The 17,766-nt window shown below is 42.5% G+C and overlaps 1 protein-coding gene across 2 annotated transcripts in view; it reads right to left on the reverse strand.

Moving 5' to 3' along the window:
• Positions 1-17,766, reverse strand: part of efnb3b (ephrin-B3b) — a 113,216-nt gene that overhangs the window by 15,348 nt on the left and 80,102 nt on the right. For both annotated transcript variants that reach the window (XM_008435563.3, XM_008435562.3), the window contains exon 3: positions 504-596. In XM_008435563.3, coding sequence (XP_008433785.1) covers positions 504-596 — 93 coding nt within the window. The remainder of the gene's footprint in view (positions 1-503; positions 597-17,766) is intronic.

The following is a 17,766-nucleotide window of genomic DNA, read 5'->3' on the forward strand; positions in this document are numbered from 1 at the left end:
AGTCATTAAAAATCACTGACTGCGCGCTTTAACACCAAATGGAATCATTTTGTTATCGCGCTCTCTCGGCGGCGCGGCGAGACGTGTGTGTTTGTTCGGACGCCCGCCCGCCCGCCCGGACACCTCTGCGTCCAGAATGAGTCAGTAGCAGTTAAAAGGCAGAGTGAGAAGGGAGTCAACAGGGCTCGTTAGAGCTGACTGATCCTACACTTCTGCGCTGTTCTCGCCACTTAGCGAGGCCTCATATGCTCGGCGAGGGCACGCACATGGCAACGGGGGGAAAGAAAGACGGGTCGCCGACGCCGCAAGATTAGAGGCACGGTTTAAAAAGCAGGAGAGACGAGGAGGTGCGCTAATGAACCTCATCTCTGATCTGTGACATTGTGTGCTGATCACGCTGAGTCGTTAAGTGATTTGATTATGTGAAGTGGACAAAAATAAATAATGAAAAAAATGCGTATTCAGCCAGTTCACTGGATGCGAGTCGTGTGAGGAAGACTTACTCTGTCCCACTTTCAGGACCACCTTCATGCCTTTCGTAGCGCACACGCCCCCTCTCATGCTGTCCAGGCCTTGGCGCGTCCCGTCCGACGTGGCTGCAGCGAGAGGAACAAAAAGATGGACAATTAGAATGGAGGGAGAAAAACAAAAAACTCCAAAAAAACACAAGGTTGTTTTTCTTTTAAACCTGCACTGTGGGTCCACAGAAGAAGTAAACAACAGATTCCTTCTCATAGAGTCAGCACCGCCGGAGTGACATTTGCACAGGAAGTGATTTAAAACTCCACCAGAAGCTCTGAAAATGCCAAACTACAAGGCAGCAGCACTTTAATAAGTCCTCATTTACCAGACTGCTGGAATTAATTTGCACCACACACACACACACATACACACACACACACTCTGCACTGTATGGACTCAACCGCCTTGCAATCAACTACAATTGCTGCCTGGGCTGCAGGAATGGCTGCAGCATGGCTGAGGAGGAGGAGGAGGTTTTTAATCTGGAGACGCAAAGACCGTCTGATAGAGGGAGATAAAATGGAACCCCTAAGACGTAAATCACTGCTTGATTTGAGAAAAACCCGACGTGATTTATTCGACTTCAGACTCTGACAGATGAGTGAAAGCAGCGACAGGAAACACCCCTTTACCTCCACTGCTCATGCTGGAATTATTAAGTGAATTGAAGGCTAATGTTTTAAATTAAAGGTATTGTGGATTCTAAAAGCCTGTTTGTGTTGAAACCTTTTGGAACGGATTAAAGTAAGACTCCCCATTCTCTATGGTTGTAGCTCATAAGGAGATGATGCGACAGTCCACAGAATCGTCAGCATAAAAACAGAAAATCGTGTTTAATACTCCATGAAAAGCAGTCCGAGATCTGGAGGACACCTTTGGGCCTCACGCCTCAAAAAACATCATGCCATCCTTGGAAAAATAACACAAAAAATTTTACTGCACCACTATTCAATTTATATTGAAAAGACAACATAGATATAGAGGTGTAGCTGCAATCAAATTAGTTGAACAAAGATAATCTACCCGGCGGCCATGTTGGAAAACTTTGTTCCTTTTTGTTCCTAGAAGATGGACGGGCGGGACACAAATTATGGGTGAACTTAGAATTTCAATCACAACATTTAGTGGACGTATTGTGATAACGATGAAGTTGACAATAAAATAAATTTGCTTCAGGTGTGTTAGGACACATATAAGGAGCTCGGCCCTGGAGGCCTGCAGCTGATGAAGACCCCTGATTTAGTGTCGCATACGGCGTGTCAGCGGGTCCATAAAAGCTCAGCGACCTTCCGGAGGGGAAAAGAGGAGACTCAGGATGGGAGGAAATGCTGCTCTGAAGGACAAGCTTTTGATGACGCAGAGAAAGAGAGAGAACGCAAAAAGAGAGAAGAGTGAGAAGTAAGGAGACGAGAGGCACTTATCCCCATAATCACACCTCTTTCGGTCGACGCAGCTCTGCTAGCTTGCGCAGCTGGTTTCAATACTTGAGAAGCATCTCCTCGCCCTGCCCGGTTTTGGTTTCAATCACCAGTCCAAATACCGGGCAGAAACTTCTATAATTGTCTTTAAGGTCTGTGCTGACAGACAGTCTAATGCGAAGCTGCAGCGGCTCATAAACCGTACGGTAATCATAGCCTTTCTCCCTCCAGCGCGGCTGCACACGCCACCCTTATATCCTTGTTTTCTCTCTTAAATATAAATTAGCCTCTCTGAAGCCGAGGAGCAGGAGAGAAATGGCAAATGGAAGACGGCGTTCGGGAGCCAGAGGAGCGGAGGTGTGAAAAAGAGGCAGCTTTACTTCTGACACCTTTCTTCTCCATCCTTGCAGGAAGCAACGTGTGAAAACGAGCGAAGGAGCGAAGCGGGCCGAGGTCAAAGCAAACATCAGTGTGGCGGAAAAGCCGAAAAAAAAAAAAAAAAAAAAAAAGAAACACCAAAAATATATCGAATAATTTGTCTTAAAAAGTTTGCACGTTCTCCATCTCTTAGCACTGTTTGTTGAAGCACAAAATCTGTCAAAGACCTGTGGAATATCTCTCTTTACTACAAGGACAACACTTCTTCATTCAAATGAAGTTGAACTGAATCAAAAGGAGCCGAGAATGAAGGTTGTTAATCAGGGCTGCTGCTGAGAATTAGACCATTTTTCCAGGTACCTTAGCTCACATGTCAGGTTTCCGTAGCAGCAGTAAAATCTAAACACGATATTATTAAAATGAACAAATAAATACTGAAAAACTTCATTGAGAAAATGATGCAGACTCATTCTGTGGAGGTTTAACGATCTAGTTTTCTGCTACTCCCAACTTTTTCACTGTCTAGTTCATTCGCAAGGATCACTCGTTAATTTTTAGAACCTCTTTCTTTGATTATTTGTTTTGTGCACAGAGACGCGAGAAGAGAGGCCCTCTGCTTTCACCACACACTGTGGGGATGTTTATTTCCAAGCTAACCAACTTGTTTGTGCTCCGATAAAATATAATTTATCCATCCCAGCATTTAACAGCCAAGGTGCAGCCAGCAGTCCGTCACAGCGCCAAAAAATTATTCTGCACACTCATGAGTGAGGGCAATTTCATGTCTGTAATTGGCCTGACATCCAATGTTTACGTGTTTTTTCGGGCAACAGGAAACCCATTCGGCACATTCAGAAATGAAGCGCATCAGGAGAAATAAATCTGAAGAATGAAGTCTGAATGGTTGACCCAAACTGTGCTTCTAATCAGATCCGCCTTGAACCAACAATAAGCTGCCAAACTCGAGGAACATTCGGTTTATTAGGAGACGGTTTAGAAAATCAATTTCAGAAACTATCCGTTTGATTTCGCCTGTTTTCTGCCAAAAAAATAAAAAATAACGAGAAAGAGGAAGAATCAGCCTCAAGGTGAGCGTGATGCGGCTCAGGCAAACCAACCAGGTCCAACTGTGCAGATTTGATCGTAAACTCAGCAGCGGGAAATCATAAAAAAATATATAAAAAATAAGGGGTATTTAGATGTGTGTGAGAAGTGAAAAAAGGAATTTAAGAAGCTAATTGTTTTGATTTTTTTTTAGGATTTTAATTTGGAAATTAAAAAAAACTAATAAAGCTCCAGCCCAGCTATTGTCTGGATGTCTGCAGGGCAAACTGTTAAACTCTGCAAACAGGAGAACATTCAGTTTATTAAGAAGTATTTTTAAAAACTGAAGACATGTTTGAAACTATTTGTCTGTTGTCATCCCCTCAACCTCAAAACAAACAAAGGACACAAACAGGCAAAAGGAGAGATAGATGAGTCCTGGCATTAAGAACAAATTATATCAAACATAGAAATTAACTTAAGCAATTTTACTGTAACCACAAATACTTAAATTGCCAAACACATAATCCTGCAATAGATGCTCACATGCAAGAGCTGTAGAAAACTTTGTTCTTCAAAAGCCACCAATGCAGAAAAAATAAAGAGTCATTCAGGGTCACTAAGCAAGATAAAATACATGCTTTTTCTTCTTCTTCTTTTTATTGTGGGAGGAAGGTACAGACCAACGGATCCACACTGCAGCATAGACGATAAAACGGATGAATGGGATTAACAAAGTAACGGCTCACATGTAAAACAAACATGTTTTATCTCTTTGTAATATTCTGATGTTCACGTAATGACTGATGAAATGGATGCTTTACTTGGACTACGCACTGTCTCAGTGTTAGAAAGTTAAATTTGAGGAACAAGATTTTCTGAAGAAAAAAAATTGTGATTGTTTTGATCTTATTTACTTTTTCAGGTAGATTGATCTGTGAGGTGGCTAGGAAACGGATATATTTTTTTTAAAAAAAGGCGGTTTAAAATACAGAAGAAGGTTTTCCAGTCATTCCAGCAGCAATTCATTTTGTTTCTTTATTTTCCATTCATGACAATTTTACTCAGAATGAATTTTTCAAAGAAAACAGGAAGCGACATTTAGGACTCCGATTTTTTCTTGAACATTTGAGACGTTTTTTTGACAACATTTCTAAGTGAAATGTGAACAAAACCTGGTTTTTGCTCTCCGTAATCGATCCTTATTTTCTGTTGTTTTAAGATCCGCTCGTCTCATTTACTGTCAGAAATAAACTCGGAAGTAACGTTAAATCTAAACCTGCCAGTGGTTGTGAATATTTTTGGGTTTAAATGTAAATTTTAGTGTAAATAATTAGAGACAGATACTTTATTGAAGCCTTTTGAAACATCTGAATGCATAAAGACAGAGTAGAAACTAAAACTCCACAATTGAAAATTGTAACTGAAATAACTACACATAGTAAATACTAAAACAAATTACATTGTAATGGATACCAAAACCTTTCTGATACTTGACTACTTCAAAATTTTAGATTTTTGTGACTTTATTTAAAAAAGAAAAAAGTATACTCTTTCAAATATGTAATGTCAGTCAGTGAGAATGTATTTAAACCATCAGATTCTCTGCATCACTAATTACATAAACAGTATTTAGATTCACTGATGTTCAAATAGTGAGGTAAAAGATATTTAAAAGAAAAGTCGACTACTAAACATGTCAATTTGAAAATAGATATCGATAGTACATAAGCAGTATTTGGAAAATCAACTCGCAAAAATAATTGCACATCATCAGCGTAAAATGTCATTTCTGGAAACAAAGTACATTTTTAGCACTTCTCATGTTTTCCCTTTTTTTTTTTTTTTTCATTTTCAAAACACCAAACTCTGGAAAACAGACCGAATCTGGAAACCTTCAATAAGGAGCCGCCGTGAGAGTGATTACAGGATCTCACCCTCCGGTTTAACCCGAGCACAGAGGTGCCACCGGGAGAAATAACAGGACTTAAAAAAAAAAGAGGAATAAGTGCACTGAAGATTTCTGAGAGTAATAACCACTGACACATGAAGGAGGACAACAAGGTGACGGGAGACGAGGGAGGTGTGGGAGACGAGGGAGAAGAAAGGAGGAGGTGGAGGAGGCCGTGCAGCGAAGTGAGGCACAGAGACTGATTGCCTGCGACAAGCTGTTGGTGATATGATGGACACAGGAGACGATGTGGGACCACGGGGGGACAGAGAGCCAGGGGAGGAGGAGGAGGAGGACAGAGGAAAAGTTGGAAAGTTTAAAAAAAGAAAGGAAGGAAAGAGTTTAAATGACATGATAGAAAGTAGGGAGGTAAAATACTTTAATGTGTCCATTATGGAAAAGTGGGGTGGTAATGGATACAAAGGAGCGGGACGGACTCCAGAGAGGCAAATTGGACCAAAAGAGCCTCCACAAATTTTGCAAATGTAAGCTATTTTTTGTCTTTCAAACATCCTAATCAGGTTGAAAATATCACAAAGGTCTTTTTTTTTTCTTTTGTTAAAGGGTGACGCATCATCCTCTCAGAGCCATTAGAGGTGTCACCATTTCCGCAAATCTGGGTTTCACGGGAACAAAGCGAACGCAGAGATCCCAGCTGCTTTGCCCTTGGATCAAAAGAGCGGCTCCTCCCAAAAATATCTGAGCTGATGAGCACAAATGTTTCAAATTTTCTCCCACTCGAGGGGGTGAAGATATCGCCGAATCAAGGCAGAAATAATCACCGCGCATCTGTGAAATCCTGATGAGAGGCAGGGATGGGAGGGGAGGCGGAGGGGTTGCTTCCAATCTTTCCCACCTTATTCTGGGAGGACGGGATAAAAAAAAATGGAGTGGGGAAGGAGTGAATACAGCAATCTGGGATTAGATAAGGAGGAGGAAGGGAAGGGAAAAAAGCAAGGGAGAGAGAGAGGCAGGAAGGGAGAGCAGGGATGAGTAATTGAGACAATGATCAGCAGTGATGGGGGAGATGAGAAGCAGCGGAGGACGGGGGAGAGGAAGGGCGTCGCTCCGCCGCCCTCGCCCGACAAGAAGACAGGCGGGAGAGGCAGGGAGAGTGGAAAAACTTAATTAATGAAATAATACTGCAGTCAACCCCAATCAGACGAGGAATCAGCAGCCGGGCAGGCAGGCAGGCAGGCAGGCAGAGGCGTGGCTGTGTGTACACAGCGGAGGGGAATCTCTCTCAGACTGTTGTTATTACCAAGGTCAGTTTGGGCCGAGCTTCCTCCTCACCTCCACTGTCACAGCACCGGCTTGGCAATTCTTATAAGGAAGGGAAAAAAAAAAAACCCCAGACATTTGAAGTACATTCTTTACTCATTCAGGGACGTAAATCCCAAATGTGACGTGTGCTCAGTCTTTTAACGATCGCCACTCGCTGCTGAGACGGTCGACATTTTATGTCGTTTGATTTAAGACGAGCTTCTGAACCGAATGTTTGGCAACGCTGGCCGTTCGGCTGACCTCCTCTCTCTGTCTGTACATTCTGAGTCGTACAGATGGTAAGTTAGAGTCAAGACAAAACAACATTTCTTCCCACATGATTTATAGATTTGCTGATGTTATCATTTCTGTCATGTGCTTCTGAGAAGTTTGGGGTATTTTTGCTCTGTTCTAAAGTTAGGAGAAGTGCTCTTTTTATTGCTAGCGTGCTTCTCGTAGAAGTACGATTCAGCTTTGGGATATTCTCTCACTTTGTAACCCTTATTGTGATTGATATGCTAAAAAAAAAAATACACATTTAAAAGCAAAATTAACTCTGATTTAAACATGAATCTCAAAGAACCTTTGATGTCACACACTGGTCACGCCGTTGTGCTGCGACGTTGTGCTTCAATGATGCGTAAAGATACTGATAATGTAGCATTCATAATCTGATCACCATTCCACAGCGTGAGCGTTCCAACGTTCAGACCTTTGACATGACAGCAGCAACGCCTTGTTGTTGGTTATCATCATTTACTATCTTCACCAGTTCTGTCATTGATTTCATGGAGGTGATGTGCTGATGCGCTGCTTTTTGTGAAGAAACCAAACCAACTTTGTTGTGGGTAACTGCAGTGAGAAACTATTTGTCGTCTTCTCGGCCAAACTGCAATACAAGTCTAGCAAAGACCTCGTCAAAACTACACTTAACCTCATTTGATGCTATGCAGACTCTCCGTCTGCACCACTGGAAATTCACTCACCTGTACATGCTGAAAGCTTGAAGCAAGGGAGTTGGACTCGGTGTTGAGTGTTTAGTATTTAAGCCTGTTAGTTGTAATCGTGTTCAGAAACCTTCAGGATGAAAAGGCGAAACGTCTTCAAGCAACAAGAGAAAACATCCAGTTGCCTCCGACTGAAGCTCGTATGATTGACCGAGTAAGTAATCTACAACTGATACATATTATAGATTGATTAAACTCTTAAATATTCATTCCTCCCACTGAATATTCCTTGAATAAATAATTTTACCCTCGCCTAGCTGAATCCCATTTATTTTTAAACTTAAGAACTCACTTCACTTTTCCCCAACTCTAAAAGCATCGACAGACAACGTGTAACTTTGATTTGACTTCAGTAAGAATCAGATCAAGGTTGGGGGCATCGATGCATAAATGGGGATAATATTTTAATCCCTACATCTTACTGTTGGATTCATGACATCAAACTCTATCAAGGGACCCAAATATGTTGTAGTCTAAAGGGGGGAAAACTGGAACGTGAAAGAAAATAAATAAAAAATCATTATCACCCAGAAAAGAAATTCCTGACAGGTGCATCTCTAACACTTTATTTTAATTCCTTGATTAAGAACCTGGAAACAAAAACATGGAATAAAGAAATATCTGCACGCTGCAACAAAGTAATGAAGAACATCACTGACTGCCCGGGTTTTATCGGAACGATTGTTGCTTTATAGTACAAACCGTCCTGGCAAAGTGAAACGTGAGGCTTTAAACGGAGGTAATGTGCCTCCCTTTGCAGTGTCAGCTCTGGTTTTAAACCTGCTTACCACAACAGAAATGTGTCCCTGCTAAATTAAAATAAATTAGTGTCATCAGCGTCGCTTTTTATACTTTTATTTCTCCTAATTGGAGGCACAAAGGAGGAGCTTTATGCGATGGAGTTTAATTGCCGAATGCCTTCCCAAACAGACGGCCGTTCCTCCCGTTCACTTTCCACACATGCTTTGAGTTTAAAGGCTTCGGGGTGGGGGTTTTTTGTTGTTTTTTTTATTCTAATGGCAGTAAGATTAAAGCGAGCAAAATTGACCCGCATCAAATAGGCAGATTACATAACAAACAGAATGAATAAACAGCCGAGCTGCAGCCAGGACGCTCGTGTTGCCGCTCTGTGCCGCGTCCTGCCTGGACAGAGCGAGTCCAGCGCGTCTCCGACGAGAACGAGTGACTGGAGGAAATCTGCGTCACGCATGTGTCAGGTTAACAGAGGAACTAAAAGGAAGAGATCAAATGTAAAAGCACCTTTTTTTATGAGCTGGTGGGGGAGTGGGGGGGGGTCACATGACTGCATCCTGAGGTTAGTTAGGCCGGCGTGTGTTTGTGCAAATCAACATAAAAACCAAAATGTGTAGCTTTGTCTTTAAAATCCTGATTTTCTTTGGGGTTCCAGTTGTTTAGCTTTTGTGCCGATTTTTCCTAAACAACAACAACAACATTAAGCCTCGCCACGTGGGTGGGCTGGAAAATTGGTGGGGACTTTTTTGTGTGGGCATGTGTGTGTGGGGGTGTGTGTGTGTGTGCGTGTGTGTGAGTGTCTGCAGAAGGTTCTCAAAGGTGGGCTTTGCTGAATCCTTCCCGTTAAAGGCTAGATGATGAAGAGCATAAAAAACCTGATCTCTCCCCCGAGGCGACGCTTAAGGACACAATCTCGCTCTCTCCTTCTCGCTGTGTCCCCTTCTTACTCTATTAAAAATTTTTAAAAAACAGCACGGATCTTGCCGTCGAAATTTCCTGTAACTAAAACCGTCTTCATAAATCTCCTATGACACTTTTATAACCTGGCTGTGACGCACTAACGAAGCTATCGCAGGCCATTACCTCGCCACGGTGGCAAAAGACATGAAGTTGTGTGCTGGAACAGAACAGGCATTATTTTAGCTGCCCCTTATAAACCAGCACACAGACTCACAAGCCCAGTATATTGTTGTCGTCTATTTTTTTTACTTGCATTCCACATTCAATTATACACCAAACGCCCCGTTACTTCCAATATAGCGTGACGTTTTTGATTTTCTTTTGTTTTTCGTTCTTTTTGCTGCGAACGGGGCAGCAAGCTTTCCTGTTCTATTGTTGCAGACAAAAGGCTCCCTGTCTGGCTGTGTTGTGGTGGTTTTGGTCCGTAGATCGGACCGGCTACAAACAAGTACGTTCCTAGAACAAAGACGTCTGAGCGATTGGCGCCTGTGTTGCACGGTGAGGTAACGGTATGCCAGAGGTCTGAGAGCAGAATACGTTTATTATGTGCATGACCTAAGAGATTTGTGCAGATAAAAACCTGAACCGCAGAAATATTTGCTCGCTAACAGCCAAGCAGCCTGATATAGCACCCAGAGATATTTTGGTGGAGTTTAAGAAAATACATTTCTGGGTCAGAAGTTTATATAAACTCGTCTTGGACATCAAAGCTGGTTTAATTTGTAGCTTTTAAAGGTTTATTTGAGCTGCACTCTTTCCAGAGTATTAAGATATTGACCATAAAATTTTGAGAAGTCTGAGTTTACTCCTTTTTTGTTTTGTTCTCAAATATGTACAGGGTCAAAATTACTTGGTTAAATTAGTAAAATGAACGCGAACATTTTGAAGCCACCCAGAAACTTCTGGCACAACATGCTAGTATTCAAAAACTTTAAATAACACTTAGCTCTGAGAGTTAGGAAAATCATATTAGAAAGAAAATGGATTCCTTATGTAATCCCACTGAGGCTGGGATGACGGTCCTGTTAGAAAACCTGATTTAATATTAACGTAGCACTCCTCCTTCTTTATTTTCTTTCTTTTAAATCTTTCAACAAAACAATAAAAATGTATATTTCCAACTATATAATGTATAAAACAAAACAAAAATGGTGTTCAAAAAGGGAAATATCTTTTCTACTTAAAGAGAACGCAGTCCAACGTCATGACGCTGCCACCGCCGTGTCCAAACATGTGTTTCAGAATTTCTCAGGGTTGAAACTTTGGGTTCATTCACACCAGCCTTGTCTAGTCCACTTTAATCAAACTAAGTTCATTTGCCTAGAAAGTTCAGACGTGAGGCGTGAAAGCAGAATCGAATTTTGATTTGAACCGAAACAGAGCGGCTCTGGTCCGCGTCTAAACCTCACCTGGAGTCTCGGTTTGGCTCAAGTGAACTCTTGTGCGGTTTGTGGACGCAAGCGGACTGGAGACCGCTCCAAAAAGCAGGAAGAGAACTATAGTGCAAGGCATTCTGGGTAAATACAACCTAAACAGATGAGCAAGTCTAGCGCTAGCGTGAGAAATGGTGAAAGTGATCCGCACCAGCTGAAAATTTAACAAATGTTGCAATTTTGATCCCCAATCGAAGCGAGTCTATCAAGCGTGAAAACGCCCTTTATCTCATCCAAATATTAAAAGCTTTTTCTCCAGAGGAACGTGTCCCTGTGGAACTTGAAGATGTCCGTTTTGGAACATGGTTCTCATTTTTTTAATAATTACTGGTGGTCCAGGAGTTTCCCGTAGTTTGTAATCTTCCTAAACTTTAATGAGTTTCTTGGACCTTCTCCATTGTTCCAGAGTATTTTTAAATCCAATGAGTGCAGACTAAATCTACCAGCTGGAGCGTCGATTAAGACATTCCTGAACTTCTTTCAAAAAACGTAAATATCAGGATTAGAAACTTTAAAAGCATTTTAGTGATCAGCACACCCTGGACAAAGACCTGTTAAGGCTGAATAACGCACTAAAATTAAAACACAACATGCTGACTGGAAAGGTAAAAACACAAAACAATAGAAATTAAAATATGTTTTTCTGTCCTGATGGATTCAGCAGAGCAACAACAATTTGATGGACGTGATATATTGCGGCTCATCACTTCCAGTTCAGTCCTTTGGTTTTGAAGCTGCGTCTCTCGACCTCCTGCACATGAGCGGCGCGCCGGAGGCGACGGGGCCTGACAGGGCCAGTGTTGGAGGCACAGGCTAAACTCACATGATCTGTCACAAGCTGACCCAGGAGACGCACACGCAACGATTCAGAGGAAAAAAATCTAAATCACGCAAGGCACTGTATTGTTTTTTTTCCTTTCCTCTGATGGAGACGTAGTTTCCTCGAACCGTGGGCGGAGGGTCCTACATGTAGACCCTTGTACATGCTCATATGACCCCCCGCCCCACACACACACACCCACACACACACACACAGCTGGGGTAATGATCTCAGTGTCTTTGCTTGCGTGCGGCTGATCTTTCCCTCTGTGCTCGATGACATTTTAATTCTCAGCAGTTATTCTCCTTCCATCCATCCTGTTCTATTAGAATCATCCACCCACTGTCCACCTATCCAAACCCACCCGCACCCACCCCATTGTCTGCCCACTCCCTCCTCCTTCTGCGTCTCCTGTGAGCCCGAGGAGCGGCCGACTCCCAATCACTTCGTATCAATCTCCGGAAAACTTCCGCATTCCCCCCTTCAAAGTAACAAACATGAATCGCGGGCCTCCATATCAGTCAGTCACGGCTACAGAAGCAAACTAAGGATTCAGAACCGCAAAACGCCCTGGATCCTAAAGTCACTTTAATTATGTGGGAAAGAAAGTGTTGGATATACTCTGGATGCAAGCACCACAGAAAGGCTTTAACTAGGCCCATGTTTTCCATAATAGCTCTTAAATTGCATTCGGTTGCATCTGAATTGTGGACGTTTGTTCATTCTTTGCTTCTTTCATCAACATTTTCAAATCATTTCTTGGCTTTGGTTTGCAGAAGGGAGCTATTTGGCTTCTTTTTATTCGGCGACGTGTCAATCTGGCTCAGGAATGTGGGTGTTTTTATACTGAGACAAAACTGCTAACCCTCCGGACGCAGGGCTGCAAACACCCCAATTTGCAAGGAGTTTGTCCGGGGATATTCAGCTTTACTGCGTCTTCTATTTTTCAGGCAATTAAAGTAAAGACCTACCTGCTAAAACCAAAAAAATGCATTTTTTTTTTCCTACTGAGGTTTTGCTTTAAAAGAGGCACTTAAGGACCTTTTAGTAACCACTATGGGGCAGCTTTCACACTGCAGGAAGGCATTTAAATGAAAACACCTGACAAAGATATGCTATCTTTCTTCAGTTATTAACATGGTCGCACAAATCATCTATTTAACTTAGATGACTTTTATTTAAGTCTTAAAAAGGTCTGACTGAAACCTGCAGACACCCTGACAGAGGGAGCTGCTGGGTTCATGTCCGTGTTTTTAGATTCAGGCTTCCAGAGTTCTCTGCCCTTTTCTTCTGGATGTATTTTTGGGATAGTTTCACATTGCTGAGGCTTTTGGGTTTGGAACCTAAAGAAAACTACAAGCTGAGGAAGAAGAGGAAGGAAGGGAGGACAGAAAAGATGGATGGATGGAAACGAGGGTAAACAGATGGATGTGTGGTCGTGCGGATGGATGGATGGATAGATGGTGGCTTGATTAATAGACAGATGCAGTGATGGATGGAGGAACGGGCGGATGGGTGGCTTCAAATTGTCCTGAAATGCAAACGTTTCATTTCAAACTTTATTTTCTTTTTCCATACTTACCCAGACCTGGAAAAACACTTAAATCAAATGCTATATTTTTCCAGACTGAGCGGGAACCCTGAACGCAGCGCTACTGCTCCTCTAACCTATCGTCTACACTGCCGGTCAGCTGGCTGATAAAAAGGCTACTACTTTTTTTCCTTTGTTTTGGAGGGGAAAAAAAAGATGTGATTGCAAATTGTGTGGAAACTACAGAAACACCAACATTATTATAGTCTTATTAAAATGTCTTAAGGTTCAAAACTACTATTGTTAATGAGCTACAAGCAGCAGTTTTGCTACTTTAGCAGACAGCCTGACTAATTAACCAGCCAGCTATTTTATTAAGATCTGCACTTGAAAATAACCAGATTATTTAAAAAAAAAAAAGATACAAAAAGAAAATAGTAAATAGTAATAAAGTACTTAACAATACATAATAAAATTATAAACATAAATATTAATAATAATTAATTTATTAAAAATAAAAAATAGCATGATAATAAATAAATAATAAATGACCATAATGTTTACCTCAAACATCGGTCAGATAATTCATTTTCTGTGTTTCTGTGGCAGTAGTAGAGATTTAGTTGCTTTTGTTTTTCAGAATAAAACATCTAAATGCTGTCCATCCATCCATCATCAGTACCTGCTTATCCATGCAGGGTCATGGGGGGTGGAGGCGCCTATGTCCAGGGTTCAGTGGGTGAGTGGGGGGGGAAGGTCCCAGTTCAAAGCTGGGACCTTCTTGCTACAAAGCAAAAGCGTTACCAACTGCGCCACTGTGACGTTCCAGGTTTTTATCTCTGTTTTGGCCCAAAGCTGTCACATAGGTCTGTGTGTAAACAGGAGTGGGAAACGCTCCAGATCATCACATCTGACACACTTGCACACATGGTGCTGGAACCGATAGCCTGGTTGCTTGTGACTTAGCTCCGACTAGCGAAGCATGTTGTTGTGCTGCGGTTTGCATAAGCGCACACAGCCCCGCATCTGCCATGCCGATAATCCATCTGGGAATTATCCTGCTGCATGTGTGGCTAACCTGTTCCATGCGGGCAGAGGTCAGATATGTTTACGACTGTCACGGCGTATTTGTCGGAGCAACAAATCCACTGGTTCATAATCGGGTTTGCAGCAGCACTACGGCCTGATGTATGCGTGATGAATGCATGCGGGCCCCTACATTTACAAACAATCTCTGCGCTGCGTCTTTAAATCTGCTTACCGCCTTCAAAAGATAAATATGCATGCATGTGCATTTATATACACGGACACGCACTGAACGGGAAGACGGAGTAAAGAAGGTGATCAGCAGGCGTGAGCACAGAGGCTGATTTACTTTCGCCTATTCTTGGCTTAATGAAATGACGAGAAAACAAATCGTGGCCACATCAATGCAATAAGTCTGACGGGCCGTTTTGGGAATTTAATGCATGCCGGCTTAATGTGGCTGCCAGAGCAAAGACGTGCATAATGAAGCAAAAAGAAAAGACCGGCAGGGACAAAGGCAGCAGAGAGAGAAGAAGAAGAAGAAAAAAAAAAAACTAAAAGTGCTAATGCAAAAGAAAAGAGGGAGCCGGCCGTTAAAAGGAGGCCCTGTGACTGGGTGGATAAGCCTTGTGTAACGTTGGTAAAGTGCCGGCCATGTAGGACAGTCATGACCAATGTTCCTTACAACTGGGTCAATGCTCCCGTCCCGGGGCAGCAAGGGCGTTCTCTATGTGTGTGTCTATGAGTGTGTGTGCAGTGGCTATCTGTTAACTCCCCCCGAAAAACCCACTAGAAACTCTCAGCCAAGTGCACTTCTGTGTGAACCTGCATGCATACTGAATGAATACTTCAATGACTACTTATCAATACTTAATGAATACTTATCAGTGAATCCCAGAGTGACTTCTAGAGAAGTGATTTTTAGTTTTTTTTTTTTTTTAAAGGCATATTAGTCTTTTGAGACTTCCCCTCGTCGCCGCTGAGGGGAAGATTAGCCGGAGTTGAGCTGGCGGAACCCTGTGGAGCGGGCCAACGGGTTCACGGTCGAGCCCGAGCGTCTCTCGGTGGGATGTTTTCCGGCGCTGGCGGAGGTGATGCTAGATTTGCAGCAGTCACACGGAATCAGAGGGACGGCTCGAAGCGCTCACATGGACTCTATCTGTCCGCAGACCTTCGCAGTGCATGTCTATACGCATCTTCATCCGCTGGTGTCCGCTGGCGGCGCCCGTTCGTCTTCGGCTCTGGCGCACGCGCGTGCGAGCGAGCGCGCGAGCGAGTTAGCCGTTCTCCATTATATCAGGAACAACACTTGAGGCCTGGAGAAATGGGTCAGCGCCGGCGTCGTAGCTTCCTCCTCGCTGTCTCTCCCTGCTCTTTGCTCGAGTTATTTTATTTTTCGCCGCCTCTTTTATTCCCAGGTCGGGCCCAGAATAAAAACGAAACACCTCTGGTTGTCTGCTCCTCCCGCGGCCACCTGGATGTGGGTTAAACTCGCAAAGTCCGTCACTGCTCCCGTCTTCCCGATTTGAGTTTTTTTTTTTCTCTCAGTGTCACTGCGGGTTCTCCGTCTGAGCTGGTAGGGTTAAGAGGGAAGTGGGGCAGGAAGAGAGTGGAGCGACACGACCTTGACATGTCACCGTTGGTTACAGAACGGAAAGAATCACACAAGTCACGTGATCATCAACCTGATGTTACTACTGGCATAAAAGACAACGAAAACAACAGGAAGTGGTGGGAGAATCATGGCACGGATTGTTTTTTAAATGACTCCTTGCCTTTTTCACGTGTGGTTTGATTTGCGCTTCTTATTTAATGGAAACAACGCAATTGCAAATGAGTGTTTTTCCGACTTTAGTGGAGTAGCTACAAAGTTTTACGCACATTGGTAATGGAAACGCAGCTACAAGCTACCATACACCACTGACGTGTGTTTCTAAAATAAAGTTCTTGTGTGGTACAACTGGCTCTGCAACCCATGAACGTTGGGGGCAACGATGTAGAAAAGTCAACATTCTTGCTCATAAAAGTAAAGTTGAGGATCAAGCGAGCCTCAAAGCTCAACAGGACTCATTCAGGGCTTCCATTAAGGCGGTTGTACTTTCACATAGCCATTGTATGATTACAGTTATTAGTGATAACCAAATTATCTGCACAAACATAAACTCAACATAAGGCTGGACTTTCCAACAGGTGCTGAGGTGAGACGACGCTGCGTATTTATCAGTTTCTACCAAACTTTTCAGTTAACTGCATTTTCTAACTTTGAAATTAAGTACATCTCCACTAAATTACGATGGATTTCTGTTCAAATACAAGGTTTTTGTGAAGCAAAGACTAATGGTCTTGCTCAATTAAACAGAAAAATAAAATCTATTAGGTGAAGAAATGTAAACAAAAAAAGAAAAAACATGTATTAACCTGTTGCTAAACACATGCACCCTTAAACTGATACTTTGTTAAAGTACCTTTTGATTAAAGTACAGCTTCATACGTCGTTGAATTTGATTAATTGGAAATAAAGCTCAGCTGTTTCAGTGGGGTTATTTTAAGATTATTTCTTTAGTTGAAGCAATAGTTTACAGAGAATCTGTAAAATGACCTAATTGTATAAAAGTATTAATCAGGGGAAGGGTACAAACAATTCCAGAGCATATAGTGGTAGTGCAAGAAGAATCATCAGTAATTAGACAAATTATGGGACTAGTGACATGATGGAAGCTGGAAGTTTCTTCAAAAGGAGTGAAATGACAAGAAAACCGATCAGAGAAGCTTACAGCAAAATTCAGTCCTCCGTCTAACATGCGATCTCTTATCTTCTCTATTTGTCTGGGCTACAAAACTAAAGTCTTTTCAAAGAACACATCCAGTTCTGGCTGAAATCTTTTACAACCCTGTTGGAGAATCAATTACGGTCTGACGAAGCCAAAATTTTAGTTTCTTTTTAATGCAACTTTACAAATATGTGATAATATTGATAACTGTCACTAATATGCACACAAATGTCATCTGAAATGTACAAACCAAATGTTAACATCCTTGTGTTCACACACACTCAAATGTGCATCCATCTTTGATTAATACGTTCATTAGTCACCCTGCTATGGTTTTTGGGCCACTGTGTCGTCCTCCAAACGCCTCACGCTCCCACATTCACAAATTCAGGAAAGGAAGGGAAACTTACACACCTGTGTGAGCACAAGATCGCTACATAAAAACCCCACTGGCTCACATTATTCTGATTTACTGGCTCAATTTAAGCGTGAATTCAGTGCAGCGAGGAGGAAAACAAGAGACAACTCCACCTTAACTCGCATCTCCTTGTCTCCTGTCACCCCATCATCCTTTCATCACGCCGTAAGAGAAGAAGAAGAAGAAAAAGAAGAAGAAAAGACACAAAAAGGCGTCTGCTGCAGCAATCACTTTATTCTCCCGAAGCTCCTCTCCTTTCAATTACTACCCTAATGTTTCCCACTCTTAGTGGGGGCTTCCTCACAAGCACAACCTGACTGTGACATTGTTTGTCATTGCAGGATTTCGGCGCTGGCGCCTCGCCGCGAAACATGTCGAAGACACGGAGGAGGCGACCCTCACGGCGCACGAGTTCTCTGCAAAACCAGCCGACGACAACAAACACAAACCATGAAACGCCGCGTGCATCTG

Source organism: Poecilia reticulata, chromosome 18 (genome assembly GCF_904066995.2).
Source record: "Poecilia reticulata chromosome 18, P_reticulata-male-v2, whole genome shotgun sequence".
In the NCBI taxonomy this organism is placed as follows: domain Eukaryota; kingdom Metazoa; phylum Chordata; class Actinopteri; order Cyprinodontiformes; family Poeciliidae; genus Poecilia; species Poecilia reticulata.